The sequence below is a fragment of the Leuciscus leuciscus genome, assembly GCF_965113295.1.
Source record: "Leuciscus leuciscus genome assembly, chromosome: 14".
NCBI lineage: Eukaryota > Metazoa > Chordata > Actinopteri > Cypriniformes > Leuciscidae > Leuciscus > Leuciscus leuciscus.
Window position 1 is genome coordinate 17,969,268 of NC_138738.1, and position 17,720 is coordinate 17,986,987.

The following is a 17,720-nucleotide window of genomic DNA, read 5'->3' on the forward strand; positions in this document are numbered from 1 at the left end:
AAAATAAACAAACAAAACAAAGCTTGTCCAGCTTATCCAATTATAAACTGCCTAAGTAGGCGACAGTGAGTTGATGGAACTCCTCCTGGCACAAAATATATTGTGTTGTAGAAACGGCCAAACAGCTGCTGCAGGCTTTGGATACTCAATGTCTAAAACATAAAATAATTTAAAGCATGTATCCACAGCTTGTAAAAGGCTGTCTTGCTCTAGTGCCGCTCCTCCCACAATGACGAAGGCTTGTGAGCAGTTGAATTTATCCCCAAGCTGCAGGACATGAGAGAATTGCCTCCGTTGCTCCTCCTCCTCCAAATATTGTATGATTGTTTGTTCCAACCTTTAAAAATAATTTTTAAATGGTAAATATGCACACATGGATCAAATATTACCCAAAATGTGTTGTCATAAATGATGTACCTACAGGCTGTAAATCAACAAATGCTATAAAGTAACAATTTTTATTTGAGGTGTTTTAAAATTGTCTGGTTTTGCAATAACACCACACATTTGCAAAAATATAACTTAAATGCCACTAAAAGAAAAGATTTAGAGTTTGATTGTCAAATTATATTTATTTTAATGAACCAAATGCAGAAAAAAATTATTAATTTTAAATGTAAAAAAATATTTAAAAATGTGTATATAAAACCAACACCAATTAGCAGAAATGAAGTTGTGTATGCATGTGTGTGCACCTGCATTTGTGTGGGTGTTAGGTCTCACCCCTTTATATGCATTTGTGGCTGTTCTATACAAATGCACTCTTGCAGTCACACCTGTGTGTGTGTGTGTGTGTGTGTGTGTGTGTGTGTGTGTGTGTGTGTGTGTGTTTGTGTGTATGTATGAGCAAGCATGTTTGTCCCAAAATGCATTTGTGACTCAAGGCTTTCCTTTCTGTGTGAACATGTTCTGATTTATTCTGGATTTATTGATGTAAAAAAAAAAAAAAAAAAAAAAAAAACTCTTGGGAATTGTGTTCCAAATAAGAAAGAAATTCAAACAGGTTATTAGGGACATGGTGAGAAAATTATGACCAATTTAAAACATTTTGGTGGACTACTCCTTTAAGGAGAGAGGTTCCATTTGAATAATTTATTATCCTTCATTACTAGTAGGCCTAAGTTCTAATTTTCATGAAGTCAAATTAAAAAGGTTTCACTATATTAGTGATGCTGCTATATGCTTGCTACATTATCTCTCACCTGCAAATCTTTCGATTAATGTTTCAAGGTTCCACTTCTGAAGCGTTTCCCTTACATTTGAATCCATAGCATCCTGTGTAAAAAAAGTTGAGTTAATATAAAGTGAATTAACAAAAATAAAGCCTATTGTCAGTGTCAATAGGCTTTATTTGTCACTAACAATTTGTCACTAACCTACTATAAATTCACTGTAAAATCACAGCTGTAATTTTACAGTATGAGCTCCTGCAATGGCCATGTATTATGGTAAATGACCTCCATTTAAAATGTAATTTTACTGCTATGTGTCATTTAAAAAGTAATACATTTTATTATAAAGGAATAAGTCTCAAACAACCGTCATTTCATGTAATGGGTAAGTTATGTGGTGATCTGAAAAGTGTTACTTAACTGGCTATTGTAATAACTTACTATCTTATTGAGTCATAGTTATATTTTATAACTTTTAATCTTTATAGAGTTGTCTAGATAAAATGTTTAATTAGGGTGTCCATATTTCGGGGCTTTTAATCGGGAACACGGGAAATTTCTCGGTAAATCGTTTGTGAATTTACATTTGGGCTCTTTTTGAACGCAGTTCAGGAGCCATGTGCCACTGTTGACCAGCCGTGGTGCAGTTTGACCAATGTTTTGCGTTACGTACATCATGACCGACCGAACAATGGTGCGAGAAGGCGCGATCTAAAGCAATGCAAAAACGCACACAATGAATGGCATCCCGGCCGGACGCATTTTTTTTAAGTCCAAAAAGAGGACATGTCAGGGAAAAAGAGGACGTATGGTCACCCTAGTTTAACACTTTGTAGTATTTTAAATTCACACTGTAGTTGGGATAAAACAAGTAAACATTAGCGCTACAATGTAGGCCTTTATATAACTCAGCATAAAGGCCCTTTAAAGGTGCAGATATGACAATATGCAGATTTAAATATATCAGAGCTGATTTAACACAGATATATTTCTTCAGAATAAATTATATTTACAGCACACACACACCAAAAACCTTCCGGACAAGCAACTTTTTTACTCGGACAAGTGAATGACAGATTTACTTGTCCAGAGGACAAGCACATGAAAAGGCTTAATGTCGAGCCCTGAGTGAGTCGGAGTTGATAGCAATGACAAAGTGCCAAGGTTATTATTCACCTTATTAGGGCTAAGGGCTATGGTTAGGATAACTCAAGGGCTAGGGTTAAGATGAGGACAACTGAAACTCAACTCGACACTACAAAAAAAACATAATTGACAATGACAATAGGCCTACTTAATGATAACAATTAAACATTAGTGTACCTAAATATGTATGATGGGTGTGACAGTGTCACACTTATACCTTATAGTAAGTAGTAAGTGGTGCTTTACATACCCCGCCCACCCCACCACACCCCCAAAAAAAGGGCTGCTGCTTGATGTCGTGATGGTAGTAAAAAATATTGTGGAGGTGGTAAAAAAGGTAGTAAAAGGTAGTAAATTCATCTCTATGATTCCTGCATATACCCTGAGCTTGTTCTACATTGTTGCATCTTCATGGATGAGATAACATGCAGATAAATACTGTAGTCCAAAGATTATTCAACCTTCAATGCATTTTTTATAATCAATGAACTCAACCAATCCTGAGTTTGTCAAAAAAAGTTTAACTTTCTATATTAGTTGTCAAAATAAATAATTGCAACAGTTCGATCATTCATACCTAAATTAAAAAGGAAAACAAAAGTTCTCTTTTGAATCCCCATGTGCAAGAATGTGAACATGGCGGAAGTCAACAGCACATAATGTAAAATGTTATGTTTTTCATAATGTAATGGTGCCAGAATGTAAAATTAGTTATTTTATGGATCTAAAAATTATTCAGTTTTGTTTGTCCTTTACAAATTAACGCAAAATGAATGCCTATCGTCTAATACAAATGCACAGTGCTCACATTTATTTGGACATTAAAACATTACATATCAGTTTGTGCCTTATATTGTTATCTCACATAGCAGAATATTTTAATCCAGACACATGTGACGCATATATAACAAATACATGCATGCAGTTTTGAAAGCTTTAATCGCCTTTTTGATTCTTACATGAGTTAATTGACGACAACTACAACACGCCGCATTTGCGCGTGCTTGGCATACCGCAGGCACAGTACAGCGGCTGTCAGCCGTATGACAGAAAAGTTAGTTAGTTTTACTGACATTTGGCCTGACAACATTTCATCTTACCGAAGATAGCCAACTGAATAAGGACAACGCCCTTTTCTCAGCATCTGACAGAAGTGTCACAAGCTTTCACACACGTCTTCTAAAATAAAAGTAGCATCAGAAAAAAAGAGAATTACGTTTGTTGTTGACTGCACACTATTCGACTTACTCAAAACGGTCTTGCAACCCACCAGTTGAGAAAGATTGACTCTATATTTACTATGTGCATAATCACTGTCTCCGATCTCAATTCGGGGATATCCAACATGTTGGATTTTTTTGGCCCGATTTCTCCTCGTGTGTGGTGTCCCCCAGGGACAAACGAGCACGCAGCCTGTGGACTGTGGCGTGTAGCCAATCAGAATGATTGTTTTCTCTGAAGTCACGTTTGATCTCGAGGGATTTTGCGAGATTTCCCGTCTGACCTGGGAATGCTCGGGAGTCAAATCGGTTCGTGTGTGATGTGTTGATTTTGCCATGTGGCTGCGCACCACACACTGTACGACCAAAACTATTAGACTCGTGATTTTTTTATCGCCGTGCGTGGGGTCTCTCAGGTTTTGGAAAATCGGCCGACAATATTTAAATCGCCCCGTGTGAACCAGGCTTAAGAAAACATTTGTTTAACTGTACAGTTTTGCACAGCAAATTAAAGGGATAGTTCACTTTGAAATTAATTTTTGGTATGTTTTAGCTTACCTCAAGGGCATCCAAGATGTAGGTGTCTTTTTTTCCGCAGTAGTTTCAATTTTGATATTTTTAGGTCAAACCGTTCTTGTCTGTCAGTCATAATGCAGGTCTATGGTCACGGTCTCAAAACACAAGCACAGAGTCCAAATTAAAACAATTCCCCGTCGTCCAAATTAAACAATTCCCCATCGTAAGTACACATTGATGGCCTAAGACACGAAACGAGCGGTTTGTGTGAGAAAACGAACAGTATTTATATCGTTTTTACCTCTTATACGCAGACATGTCCGAGTGATCTGATCTGACGTGTACGCAGACTGGCGCATAGATATATACACTAGATGTCGCCTTAAAGACATTCGTTCCAATGAACTGCCGTTGACAAGGCGACATCTAGTGTGTATATATCTATGCACCAGTCTGCGTACACGTCAGATCAGATCACTTCGACATGGCTGCGTATAAGAGGTAAAAACGATATAAATACTGTTCGTTTTCTCACACAAACCGCTCGTTTCGTGTCTTAGGCCATCAATGTGTACTTACGATGGGGAATTGTTTAATTTGGACGACGGGGAATTGTTTTAATTTGGACTCTGTGCTTGTGTTTTGAGATAATGACCATAGACCTGCATTATATGACTGACAGACAAGAACGGTTTGACCTAAAAATATCAAAATTGAAACTACTGCGGAAAAAAAGACACCTACATCTTGGATGCCCTTGAGGTAAGCTAAAACATACCAAAAATTAATTTCAAAGTGAACTATCCCTTTAAGGGAGGGAAAAAATCAACTATGGATGTGCAGTTGTACTTTTTTCCATCTTATTATTCATTTAACCTGTGAAGGCCTCCCTTCCCTTTACCTCTGTACAGATAAAACGTAGTCAAAATGATTCCAGTTCGCATGGATCCGCGGAAGCGACTAGAAATTCTGCATTCTGCAGGCCAGACATGTAATTTAGCGATGTCAATTTGTAAAGAAAGACAAATTGTGCCTGCGCACATTGGCCTATATACAGTATTCAAACGCGCATAAACCTATAGACTAAACACATAATATGCATGTGCACGCCGTCACCATTTTCACAGATTCACGTTTTTGAAGTTTACACGGAGATGATAACATTAAATTTTTTTTTTTTAACTTGCACCTTGGAACCTATTTTAAGGTATGCAGAATGCAAACGAGCCACCAAGCACTGTTGTCGTGCGTATGAGCGGCTGGAACACATTAAAAGCTTTCTGTTTTCAGTTAAAATGGTGTTGTGTAAGCGGCCCATAAGTTAATAACTAATGATATTTGCAATGGAAGTGAATCAATCAAAAATTTACTTTAGCTGGACAATAAATTTATTCTAGAGCTGCTGTAAAGCCAAAACAATCTCTGTTCCTTTAATTTCCTATTATCAGTGTAAAGCTGCTTTGAAACAATCTATATTGTTAAAAGTGTTATATAAATGAAGGTGACTTGATTTGACTTGACTTCAGATTTAGTACGTTAGACCCACTTTGACCTGCAACCTTTACTAAAAAGCAGAGTGGGTGTGGTGCTCAGGCTGGCTGGCCTTTGACCCCAGTCTTCATCAGGACAGCTGGAGGCCACAGCTGGTCCCAGAGATCACTAACAATAACCAATCACCCGCTGTCTCACAGTATGCATGCCATTAGTGTAATGCTGCCTGGCACATGTCAGAGAGTGTGTCTTCTCTCAAGTCAACATAAGCCTCAGCACTTTCATAATGCTCACGTTAGGCAATTCATCTGATATTGATTGCAAAGCAGAGTAAAACCGATATATATATTTGATAGTCAGGCCTTTTAAAATCAGCTGAATTGACTTAAACTGCCACATTAGAAACCAGGAAGGAGACCTGCAATAAAATAAAGGCCTTTTCCTTCCTGGTTTCACATAAGATTTTTGTTACTGTATCAGCATCTGCAACTAATTTCCTGGTCTTTTTTTTTTTTTTTTTTTTTTACTTATATTTTATTGAACTTTTTAACCAGAACAATAACAATATTAACGTGACTGGGTTTTACATCATTGTTAATTACTTTGCTTGTACAGTGACCATTTTTCCCATTTCCTTTCCAATTGTGGTTCTTGTAGTCTCAGTCTGTATGTCAATTTCTCCATTAGGAATAAGTCCTCAATTGTAGTTATCCATTGCTCCTTTAATGGCACCGTAGCTTTCCCCCATTTCCTTGTGATAGATTTTTTTGCTGCTATCAACATTATTTTTACCAAATATTCATCACATTTATGAATAGTACCATCACAAAAATTACACAAATATAAAACCTCGGGTTTCAAAGGAATTGTATATCCCAAGACTTGGCACATGACATTACAAGTATTTTAATTTCCTGGTCTTTTTTAAAGTGTTAATGGGCATGTTGAAGTTTTCGTGAGCATTTGAATTTGTTGTTGGCAGATCAAAAACCCGCCCCTTTCCTCATTGAGTATTGATTAAGTTGGAGACCCATTGCTTGCTTTCACCTTGTTGTTTTTGGTATCACAGACTGGTTTCGGTATTAGAGCGGAATCAGTGTGATCCGCTTGGGCGAATGCAACACCCACACAGAGTTTTCTCTGCAGCTCGAAAGTAGGGCAGAGGATCTGTGGAGTGTTTGGAGCTCCGATTCTTTACATGGCCATTTGAGCTTGTCTTACCACTGCAGAAATAGAGCCTCGAGTGCCACTGATGAATCTAAATTAGGGCTGCGCTGATACAATCAGATATGGATATATCACAATTTAATTTCTTACAATATTACATTGATACTTTAATTTCTTATCCATATTTTTTTTTATTGTTTGATTAATATTTTCAAGAATTCAAGAAGAAGCAGCTAGTCTGAACCAACATTTCTCTGTGAGGTCAGAGATACTTCTAAGACATGGCACTCAACAAAACTGAGGCACGTACAACATTATTAGAGATTGATGCCACAGATGTGCTCTGTCTCTCTGACACACTGAGACTCTCTCTGGCGTATCTGGAGAAGTTTCAAACACAATTATTTCTTGATGTATTCAATAGTGACAAGTCTCTTATACTCATCAAGACTGCAGTATAAGTAAAAAAAATAAAATAAAAAAGATATATATACTGACCCTAAACTTTTAAACTGTAATTTATTGGAGCTTACTTCTACCTCTGGATAAAAAAGAAAAAAGAAATTGCTTCCTCAGAATTGGACTTTATAACTTGCAATTGCGAGTTTATATCTCACAATTCTGAGAAAATAAGTCAGAATTGCGATATAAACTCTCAATTGTGAGGAAAAAGTCAGAATTGCTATTTGCTAGACAAACTCACAGTTGCTAGAAATAAACTTGCATTTGCCAGAAAAAATGGCAGAAATGCGAGATGTAAACTTGCAATTGTAAGAAAAAAAGTCACAATTATCTCTTAATATTTTATTCTGAGGTGGAAATAAGCTTCCATAGTAATGTACATGGTCAAGACACTTCATACCATGGTCCAAAATGAAAGGCCAAATTAGAAAAAACAATTGACTGAGTAAAATGGAATTTTTTTTTCTTCATGAGTTTGTAACAGGTTATGTTTTACAGAGAGACAAAAAATGGCTATATGATACATACAAGTGAATATGCAAAAGAAAAAAACTGCCAAATAATTCTGTTGTTTTAATGCATAATACGGGTTCATAGCCGTTAAGAAATAAAAGCCAGTAATTATTTTTAATTCACCCACCATTAGCAGGTGTGGCAAACGGTTAATTTTTGAGCCTTCTCCATGCATACTCACACAGATTTTAAACTCCACTGGGATTTTGCTTAGCCGCTGCACTGGTCGAGGGCCTTTGCACTTTAGATAAGCAGTGTTTGTGTGTGTGTTTATGTGGGCTCAGAGAGAGAGAGAGTAGGGTGAGACCGAGACAACAAGAGTGTGTGAGAGAAAATCAGGTTGTTTCACTTCTCACAGGCACATTTGGGATTACTTGGAGGAATCCGAGGAAAGACATGTGGATTGCAGAATGAACTTCCCATGGTGAGCAGCTTCACAGTAATACCTTTGATCAATTCTCTATCGCACAACACTGCAGATGCAGCGGAGCTGAAATTCACAGCCAGTTACGAATTTAAGTAGCGCAGTCTTTTTCGCTGTCAGTCTTGTTTTTTGTTTGTGGTTGCTTTAATTCATTCATAGAAAAAGTACTTGGCTTTCTATCTGCTTTTACAAAGTAAAATATTTTTATATTTGTATTTGTTGTGGAATGTGTCGTGTTTGTTTCCTGTATAAGAATTTGCTTTGCACTTTAACCAGCAGTGAATCATTAACACAGAAGCAACAATTGGAATGCAAATTGTCTTAAATGCTCACTGAATTCATCAAATAGGTAAATCCCTACAGTACATGTACTTTATTTAACATAAGATTTATTTTAAACTAATTATTTGCTTTGTTTTATTTGCGTTTAATATAGCTTCTAAACATCTTTATGATGGCTTGCGAGAGGACATAAATGTGCAACCGTTTGCTGGGTTTTCCCAATGTAAACTTTCTGACCTTTGTAAACTAAATACCATCTTGATAGAGGTTTGCATCAGGGCTGCAGTGCAGTAGTAGCAGTGCACGCACATACTCTTGATACATTGGAGACAAGCAGGTGATGCAGGTTCAAGCCCTGCAAGTGACCTGATTTCATTCCATTTTCTCTTTCACTCCAGTATTATTTCCCGTCCCCTCTTCACTGCAAAGATTTAGCTATTTCTAGATTTTGCATCTTAAACAGGCTTTCTCATTTGTGCCCACACAAATGCAAGCTTAATCTTGCCCCAAATATTATGGAGATTGTCTAGAGAGCTCATTATACACCTTAAGGGATAGTTCACCCAAAAAAAGTAAATTTCAATGAAAATGAATTTACTCATCCTCAAGTTTTTCCAAATATGACTTTCTTTATTCTGTGGAAAATAAGAGAAGGTATTTTGAGAAATTGCCAAAACTCTTTGGTTACATCGATCTTCAAAATATATATATTTTTTGTTAAGCAGAACAAAGAAAGTTATACAAGTTTGGAACGACACGAGTGAGTAAATGATAAGAGAATATATATATATATATATACATATATATATTTAGTAAACTGTTCCTTTAATAATAATAACAAATGTTCTTCAAAGTTTCCCTTCAGTTATCTTTTGGTCTTGACTAATGGAAGGCATGTTGTTTGCCCAATGCCTTGATAGAATTATTATTCATACTAGTTAAAATAATCAGTTGATCCAAGTTTAGAGGTGACTAAGACAACCACAACCAATTGTATTACATTTCCATGTATCCCACTGCAACTTGTGACTCGAATTTAAAGTAACCTTAAGTTACTTTGAATGCAGTTTACAGTGTGCTTCTATCAAACATAGGTTTGAAAAGTTACATTTTGGAGGATTAAGGGCCAGAATTTGGAGAAAAACAGAGTCTCTCTTTTTCCCTTTCTGCCCACCGACCACCAGTAACTCATTCAGCATCGCAACCCCTCAGCTGTGAACCCCATGACTCTCTCTCACTGCCTTTCACCCCTAACAACCGTGGCCCCCCTTGTATGACCCAAAAGCGGCTGTAACTGGATCCTGCCTCAGAGCCTTGGCCATGACGTCACCTAGTGCTGCCTTTAGAAGCCCGGGGCCCCTCTCTTTTTCCGAGATCAGGTTTCCATGGCCTTGTGTCTGTGCTGTCAGCTCTTAAATTTTGAGGTTACTCACAAGCATTGTCTGCTTGTCTTCCAGCTGATCCAGGGTCAGGTTCACAATGATAGTCCTACCCGCTGACACTCAGTCAGAGAGGGACAGGTTGTTGTTTTTTTACTCAAACTATTTAACATGCGTTTTACTACTTTACTTTTACTTACTGTTTTGGAGTTTCATGTTTTGCTGGAAGTGTCAGAAAGATTTAGAAAAAGTCAATTTTTTCATGCCGCCTTTGTCTTTTCTTTTTTTTTTTGGGGATTGGCTGTTTTATTATTGTCCTGTTATTTTTTGTGTGTGAACATGCTAATGTGGTTAGACTTGTCTTTTTTTTTTGCATTAGATATGCTTTAGAATCTTAGATTGAGTTTCCATTTATAGCTGTCTGCCAATGTTCCCAAGCTAGCACACTCATTTGGCAAGCGTTCCCCGTTTCGGAAAAAATACAGTTGTTAATTCTGAATTCTTGACTTTTAAGTCTTAAAATAGCGTCACTGTAATGCTACTGTTAACACCCATTAAGCATTTCTATCTGCTCTGAATTGTAGGTTTTTTAGAACTATATTAATGTCCCAAACAAACAAGCCATCCAGTGTTTTTTTTCTCCCATCAAGCACAAAGACTACTTTAGCCACAGCAACTGCTAATGTTGCCCAAAATACATCATTAATGTCAACATGAACATGCCGGTTCCCTAAGTTTGCCAGCAGTGACATCACAAATGTTTTAAAATGTTTCACAAATGTAGAATGGCTGGTATTTTCTTTTTGCTGGCTTCTTGCCCTCATTCCTGCCCCAAAAACCAGTTTGCCATTCAGTTCACTGATTATCAACTTCCCTGATACTGGAAGGAAAGTTGACATAAATCAGGTGTTGTGACTGTTATTGTGTTACTTAATATGATTGCTTCTCTTAGCTCTGTTCCATTTGTACACCAATACTTCCTTTAAGGCAAAAACACTTTTTCACTGTATCAATATTTAGTTTATGGTGGTTGGTATTAGGGTTGCAAAATTCTGGAATTGTCAAAGTTGGAAACTTTCCATGGGAATTAATGGGAATAAACTGAAAATTAGCAAAATTGCAGGTTAACCTATAACAGGGAACATGTAGTAAATAAAAAAATAAAAAAGTGGTGTATAAAGACCTTACTTAATGAACGTTATGTTTTTATTACCTTAGAATGAGTCATTTATATCTACATAATCGCGGGCACCCCCCTTCTATGAAGGTCGACATATTGTGACGTCATGTTTCTACCGTAGCCGACAGCGAACAAACAGCGATACAGAGCGCGTTTCGTCACTAACTGATTTGAGCAGAGAGGTAATCATGGAGAGGAAGAGGCAATCTAAAGCTTGGCTTTATTTTACTAAACGAGACAAATTATGCCGTTTGCAATAACAGGGTTTTTCCTGCATTGAACTTGTTTAAGTGCCCGCCAAAGCGAATTTTTGTCCCGCCAAAGTCTTATTTGATCGGTGAGTAATGTAGATGAACTGCTGCGCTTGTGACAGGGCGCATGTTTAACTGAAAGAACGAGCAGAGAGAGCCAGGCGAAAGTGTAAACAAGACTTCACCGTCTCCAAACTAAGCGCTGTCTTGCTCTCTCTCCCTCGCACATATTAATCAAAATAAATCGACACGGTGGTAAAAGGTCGGAATACCAAAGTTTCATGTGGAGCATTCAGATATATTTTTTTTCATTTTTTTTTTTTCTGAATTACCACTGGGTGTGAATTGTGCTAAATAAGCTGCCTTATCTTCTCTGAAAAGCGTTCCGGACATTCAGCTGACATAAAACAACACTTTAATTAAATGAAAAAAACTATCCAGTGATGAAATGTTTTCTGTGTTGACACAAATCTTGGATGTCCATGTCCGAACTGCTGGGATAATCACACAACGCACATGACACGTCAAATTCGCGAACTAATGACTCCTTTGAACCGATTAATTTTAATGAATGGTTAAAACAACTGATCTTTCCAACTGTGAACTCAGGAGATGTCTGAATCGGTGTATAACTAATCAGTAACACTTTACAATAAGGTTCTATTTATTACATAAATTACATAAAAAGTATAGTTTGCTTACTCAAGCTTAAGCTTTAAAATAAAACCACTTGTTTTTTTGAAAAGCATATGACTACATTTTTCCACACAGTGCTATCAATAATCGATAAGAGAATCGTTAAAGAATCGGATCGATAAGCAGAATCGTCAGTGGCATTGATATTGATAAAATCTTATCAATTCCCATCCCTAGTGAAGTCAGTGAATAAAAGACTAACACAATGATGAACAAGTAATAATAACAATCGCAATAACGTGGTTTTACTGAATAATTAAGTAAATATAATTTAATATAAAATATAATATAAAGAAACCTCAATTGCTACTCTCTGCTACTCACGACATCCTGTAGCTTCTCCTTCGAGTTTGCAATGTGAGGGATAGGCAGTGAGTGACTGGCTGTTTGCAATTTGCAAACCTCACCACTAGATGCCGCTAAAAATTACACACTGCACCTTTAACATGCATGTCTGCTTAAGACCAAACACAATGTTTACATTTTGTTTGTGTATATGATACAGTTTGTCTAAATAACCCAACATTTCCAATTGATTCCAGTAAATTCCTGTTAAGTTTACAAATTGGAATGTTTCCCAGCTTAACTTCCAATGGAAATGGAAAACTTTTCAAAAGTTTCCAGAAATTTACCAAAAATGTTCCGCCTCTTTGCAACCCTATGTGGCATTAATTCAAGTCTAATGCCACAGTAAGATTTTTGCTTAATATGCAAATAAATTAAATATTTCTTAGTTTCTCTTATTATTTGGAACTTTATCCAAAAGATATTAATAAAAAATGAATAATATTTATGACACCAGTGCAATAACCACTGCCTCAATTGAGTGAAAAACAGAATAATTCAGATTTTCTTATTAAAGGTCCCATGACATGAAATTTCCACTTTCTGAGGTTTTTTAACATTAATATGAGTTCCCCTAGCCTGTATATGGTCCCCAAGTTTCTAAAAATTTTAATCGGGTGTAAATCGAGCTTTTGCTATCTTTCTCTGCCTTTGAGAAAATGGAAGCTCAACCGGGCTGATCTTGAATCTCCTCCTTATGATGTCATAAGGAGAAATGTTACCTCCCCTTTCTCTGCTTTGCCCTCCCAGAGAATATTTCTCGCCCATGAGAAAATGAGCTAGGAAGTAGAACGCGCGCGCGCGATTTTAGTTTGTCCACGAGAGATATCATGGCTTTTGAGCGAGTGAAGCATAATAATTGCTCAATAATTGGATGTACAAATGAACATCGAATGGTCAATACAGAGCTGGGCTTGCTGAACGTCGGACAAGTAAGTCAACAAATTATAAGTGTGTTGCTTTACTGTTTATGGTTACCTAGCTTCTTACACGTAGAATGTGGCTGTCACATTAGCTATGCAGTTACTTGCGCAAATGTAAAGGTAGACAGCATCAAGTTACACACACTGTAACGCGAGTGTTGTACATTTCTTTGTTATTTGGATAACCGTTTTCCTGTTGGTTATATGGCGCGCGATATCCGCATTTCAAGATTGCAGAGCTTGATGTAATTGTAATAAGATAAATTACAGACGTTACAGATCTCTCATGAAAAGGCAACAGTAGGTTCGCGTTAGCTACATGATGATAACTGTAAACCATCCGAATAAAGTACCGTATCCAGACATAATATTTTAAACTAACCATTCGGAAACGTCCTGCTGGAGCCGCTGAGTTGTAACTTCTTCATCCGTTGCTTCTCCATCTGGATCAGATTCTGGGTCAAACTGAAATGCTTGAACGACTGCGTGTCTTCGTGCCATTGCAATATATCCAACATAAACAAACATGCATGGTACCGTTGCGCAAGATGGTCAAGGCCACACCCACCCTCCACCTTGCGCCGCCTTTCTCCTCCTCATTAGTATTTAAAGCTACAGACACCGAAACGGCCCGTCTGAAGGAAGCTCATTCTGGGACTGGCTTGTAGTGGCTATAATTCTGCACCGAGGCTGAATTTTTGGAAAGAGATTTCAGATACAGTACTAAGGACCACTAAGGACTATATTAAAGCCTACAAAAAGTAGCATGTCATGGGACCTTTAATACATTACTTGATTATTGAACATTTGGTTTGTATAATGCTTAAGCAAACCTTCACCATGGTAAAGTCATACTGCCCAGGTATGATGTAGGTTAACATTGAGTTCATATATCAGTTTTTCGGTTTTCTTTGTGCTTCTTTTAAAAGAACAAGCAAAAATGTTCATTTACTTTTGTATTAACTATTATCTGCTATGATTGTGTCTTTCCAGGTTGTTGGAGACGGACAGTAAGTCTTTAAAATCTGTGAATGGCTCTCGAAGGAACAGTGGCTCCTCACTGGTGTCTAGTTCCTCAGCCTCCTCCAATTTGTCGCACTTGGAGGAGGATTCGTGGATCCTGTGGGGACGCATAGTCAACGAGTGGGAAGATGTGTGGAAGAAGAAGGAAAAACAACTAAAGGTAAGCAGATATATTATACATCAAGCAAATCAGATTTATGCCATTTATTATATGAACTGAACATATGGAATTCCAGCTATTATTATTTTATTTAATCACAACAGTACATGAGATTTAGAGAACAGCTGCAGCAACATCAAATATAGTGCACAAGTACACAGCTAAACAGATTTATTGCTGTTACAAAATAGTGAAACGCATTACAAAGAGGGTCATAAAATATATGGCCCAAATGAAATATGTGAGTGATTTATCGGTAATGCTGCTGTGTTCATGAATTAAAGAAAAACTGTAAATGTGCATTGCCATTGCTGAATGAGGCGACGGACAGAAGTAACAGGAAGGTTGGCGCACAGAAAGAAAGGATTGTATTTACTGATGACAGCCTCGGTCACAAAGTAGCTTTTCTAGAGCAATTATAATGATATATTTGAATAATAAATATTCAACATTTATTATACAAATGAGTTTATAAAAACCCCCATGGGGTGTGATGGAATGTGGTTTATAACCTTTATGTGTTGTTTGCTCCTGGTATGTAGCACATTTAGCGCCATATGAATGTTTTGACACCAAAAATGGCAATATTTATAAGTAGGTCTCCAGAAACATAATCCAAATGATAAAAAATATATCATAAGACGGTTTTAAAACTTTTCTAACTTTCGAATGGCTGGTTGAAATCTTTTATCAAGTAGCCCTTTCCGAAACATTCCTCTAAAGCTACACGGAAACTTAGGCCTTCTGAAATATTTTCCATTTCTTCCTGAATTAATATTTCCACGGTGTTTTACACATCTCACTCTTACAATACCATTTTCACGGAAACGATGGGAAGAAAGAAAATGATATAAATCACATATGCAAATTTTGCAGTTGCCTGCACAATATTGCCACTTTCCCACAGAACTGAGCTCAGTGAGACGGAGAAATGCTGTTTGTGTTAACTGTATGACTTCTTACAAGCCAAAAGGGAGGATCTAGGGCTCTTCTAGCAAAGCAGCAACAGAAGCCCTTTGTAAAGCCTGCTGTTTTAACAAAGACACAATCTCCAGCACACCCCTAGAGTGCTTTTGAAGAATCTCAGTGCTAACAGTGTATGTAGGTGGACTCTCATCTCAGACCCTCACAAGAATGAACAGCTGTAGATATCAGCCGTCTGAGCTGCGCAGATGAGCTCAGGAAATCAGGTCAAACATAATTCGCTTACAAAAATATCGAGCTGTGCTGTAGAAGTCTCTGACAAGATTATATTTAGCAGCATAAAATGGTCTTATCCTGTCTGAGTTACAAACTAAACCCTTGGGAGAACATCTGAATGCTGACAATCTTGAAACCTTCAGTCATTTTAAGGTGTAATACTTCAAATAAACGAATATCTTCTTAAACCCTGTAGATGTGGCAAGTCTGGGAACATGAGAACTTGCTCTTAAGTAAAGCTGTTATGTCCTGACTTTCAGTGTTAATATTTAAAAGTGGTTTGTTGTTGTTGTTGTTTTTTTCATAGGAACTGGTCAGGAAAGGCATTCCGCATCACTTCCGAGCAATAGTGTGGCAGCTGTTGTGCAATGCCCAGAATCTACCCATTAAGGAGCAGTACTCTGAGCTGCTGAAGATGACCTCGCCCTGTGAAAAACTCATCCGCAGGGACATTGCCCGTACCTACCCCGAGCACGAGTTCTTTAAGGAGAAGGACAGTTTGGGTCAGGAGGTGCTCTTTAATGTAATGAAGGTAGGTTTTCTCCTTGCTTGGGCAAATGGAGCAATGATTTCCATTAGAGATTGAAAGAGAGAGTTTGAATGGACTGGGTGATAGCCAGGATGTCGACCAATTCATCAGCACATTGACATGAAATCTGATCATTTCAGATTAAAGACAAGAAATTTACTCCGGGACTGCTCATCAGTAAATTTAATAAGATTTACTGCATCAAGATTCACACTGCATCTCTGTAGTTTCCCTAAAACACCTTGTATGCCAGGTTATGCATATAATACGGTGGCCGAGAGAGCTCAACACGCTGCAACTGAAGAGAACACACGCGCAAATAGAAAAAACACCCGCAAATTAAGAAAACATCTTCATCAGTTTTACAACACATGTGTGCTCCAAATTCTCAAAACACAACCAAATACAGAAATGCGCCGCAAAAGTTCACAACACAACCAAATACAGAAACGCGCCGCAAAAGTTCACAACACAACCAAATACAGAAATGCGCCGCAAAAGTTCACAACACAACACAACCAAATACAGAAACGCGCTGCAAATAGAACAGACTACACAGAAATGTTTCCAGGGGACCCCAATAAGTGACGAACCCTGCTGGTACAGATCATAAATTCAATACCTCTGTTACTTACTTTGTGGAGAAGAGAAGATGAATATCCTTAACTGAACAGAGCTGCTCAATTTGCATGTTCTGTTAAACTAAAAAGAAAAAGAGACATGATTGGTAGGGTCACAATAGGTTACAATTGGTAGGGTACAAACAACCAGTTACAATTTTTAAAGCTATAATTTATAGACATTTTAAGAAAGAAATCATTTACCTGTTGAGAGTATGTTGACAGTCTGTGTAGTTGTATAGCTGAGTTCCAGAAAATTAGTTTGAGGTGGCTTTGTCAGTTACAGATTTGAAAAACAAAAAGGCGGGAATAAAGAACTCTTAACAGGAAGAACCATTACAGCATATAATAGACAGGGTCAATTTTCACAAAATCAGAACCCCGAAGGCATTTTGTGATTATTTATATTGTACAACATTTCTAGGGGTATTAAGGGGTGCTGAATCCAAATCTGCTGTATATGAAGCTCAAAAATGTCCCAAAATGCCTCAAAATTGAGAAATTCAAAATGGCCGCCACCACCAGGCTTAAATCTATTTTTCAGTATATCTTTTTGACTAAACAAGGTTCAAACATGAAATAAATGTGCTTTTGTAAGTTTTCCTACATGGGCAATTCAATGCCATATTCAGATTTGAGATGTAATGTGAAGAAACTGCTTAGATATTGCAAAAATAGTTGTTTTTAACTATGAACTATTATTAACTAATTAATAATTAAGTTATTATTATTAATATTATCAGGCTACTTTTACTTAGTTTGTATTTTGTTTTGAGGTCAAATGTGTCAAATGTGCTGTAATGCACTCCCCCACTTTTGCCCTCCCCAATATCACCCCACCCCTCCCCAAGCTTAGCCTTTCTCACACTTCTCAGAACGGCTGATCGGAAACATAAGACAGCTAACAGGTAAAGTCATGTCCAGTGTATATTTTCATAATGTGACATGTTTTCATAAACATCCCAAGGGGATCAATAACGTTTCTATCTATCTATCTATCTATCTATCTATCTATCTATCT

At 37.3% G+C, this 17,720-nt stretch overlaps 1 protein-coding gene and 1 long non-coding RNA gene across 7 annotated transcripts in view; one reads left to right on the forward strand and one right to left on the reverse strand.

Annotated features, from left to right (window-relative positions):
• Positions 1-17,720, forward strand: part of evi5b (ecotropic viral integration site 5b) — a 69,405-nt gene that overhangs the window by 21,512 nt on the left and 30,173 nt on the right. For 5 of the 6 annotated variants that reach the window (XM_082137294.1, XM_082137295.1, XM_082137298.1 and 2 more), the window contains exons 3-4: positions 14,161-14,350; positions 15,858-16,082. In XM_082137294.1, coding sequence (XP_081993420.1) covers positions 14,161-14,350; positions 15,858-16,082 — 415 coding nt within the window. Of the gene's footprint in view, positions 1-6,458; positions 8,112-14,160; positions 14,351-15,857; positions 16,083-17,720 lie in introns of those variants that run through there. The other variant, XM_082137299.1, reaches the window with a different exon arrangement.
• Positions 9,194-12,191, reverse strand: LOC309474722. The gene is made up of 2 exons (XR_014197406.1): positions 11,848-12,191; positions 9,194-11,807 (listed from the first exon to the last, which is right to left on the reverse strand). It is a non-coding gene; the product is annotated as an uncharacterized lncRNA (long non-coding RNA).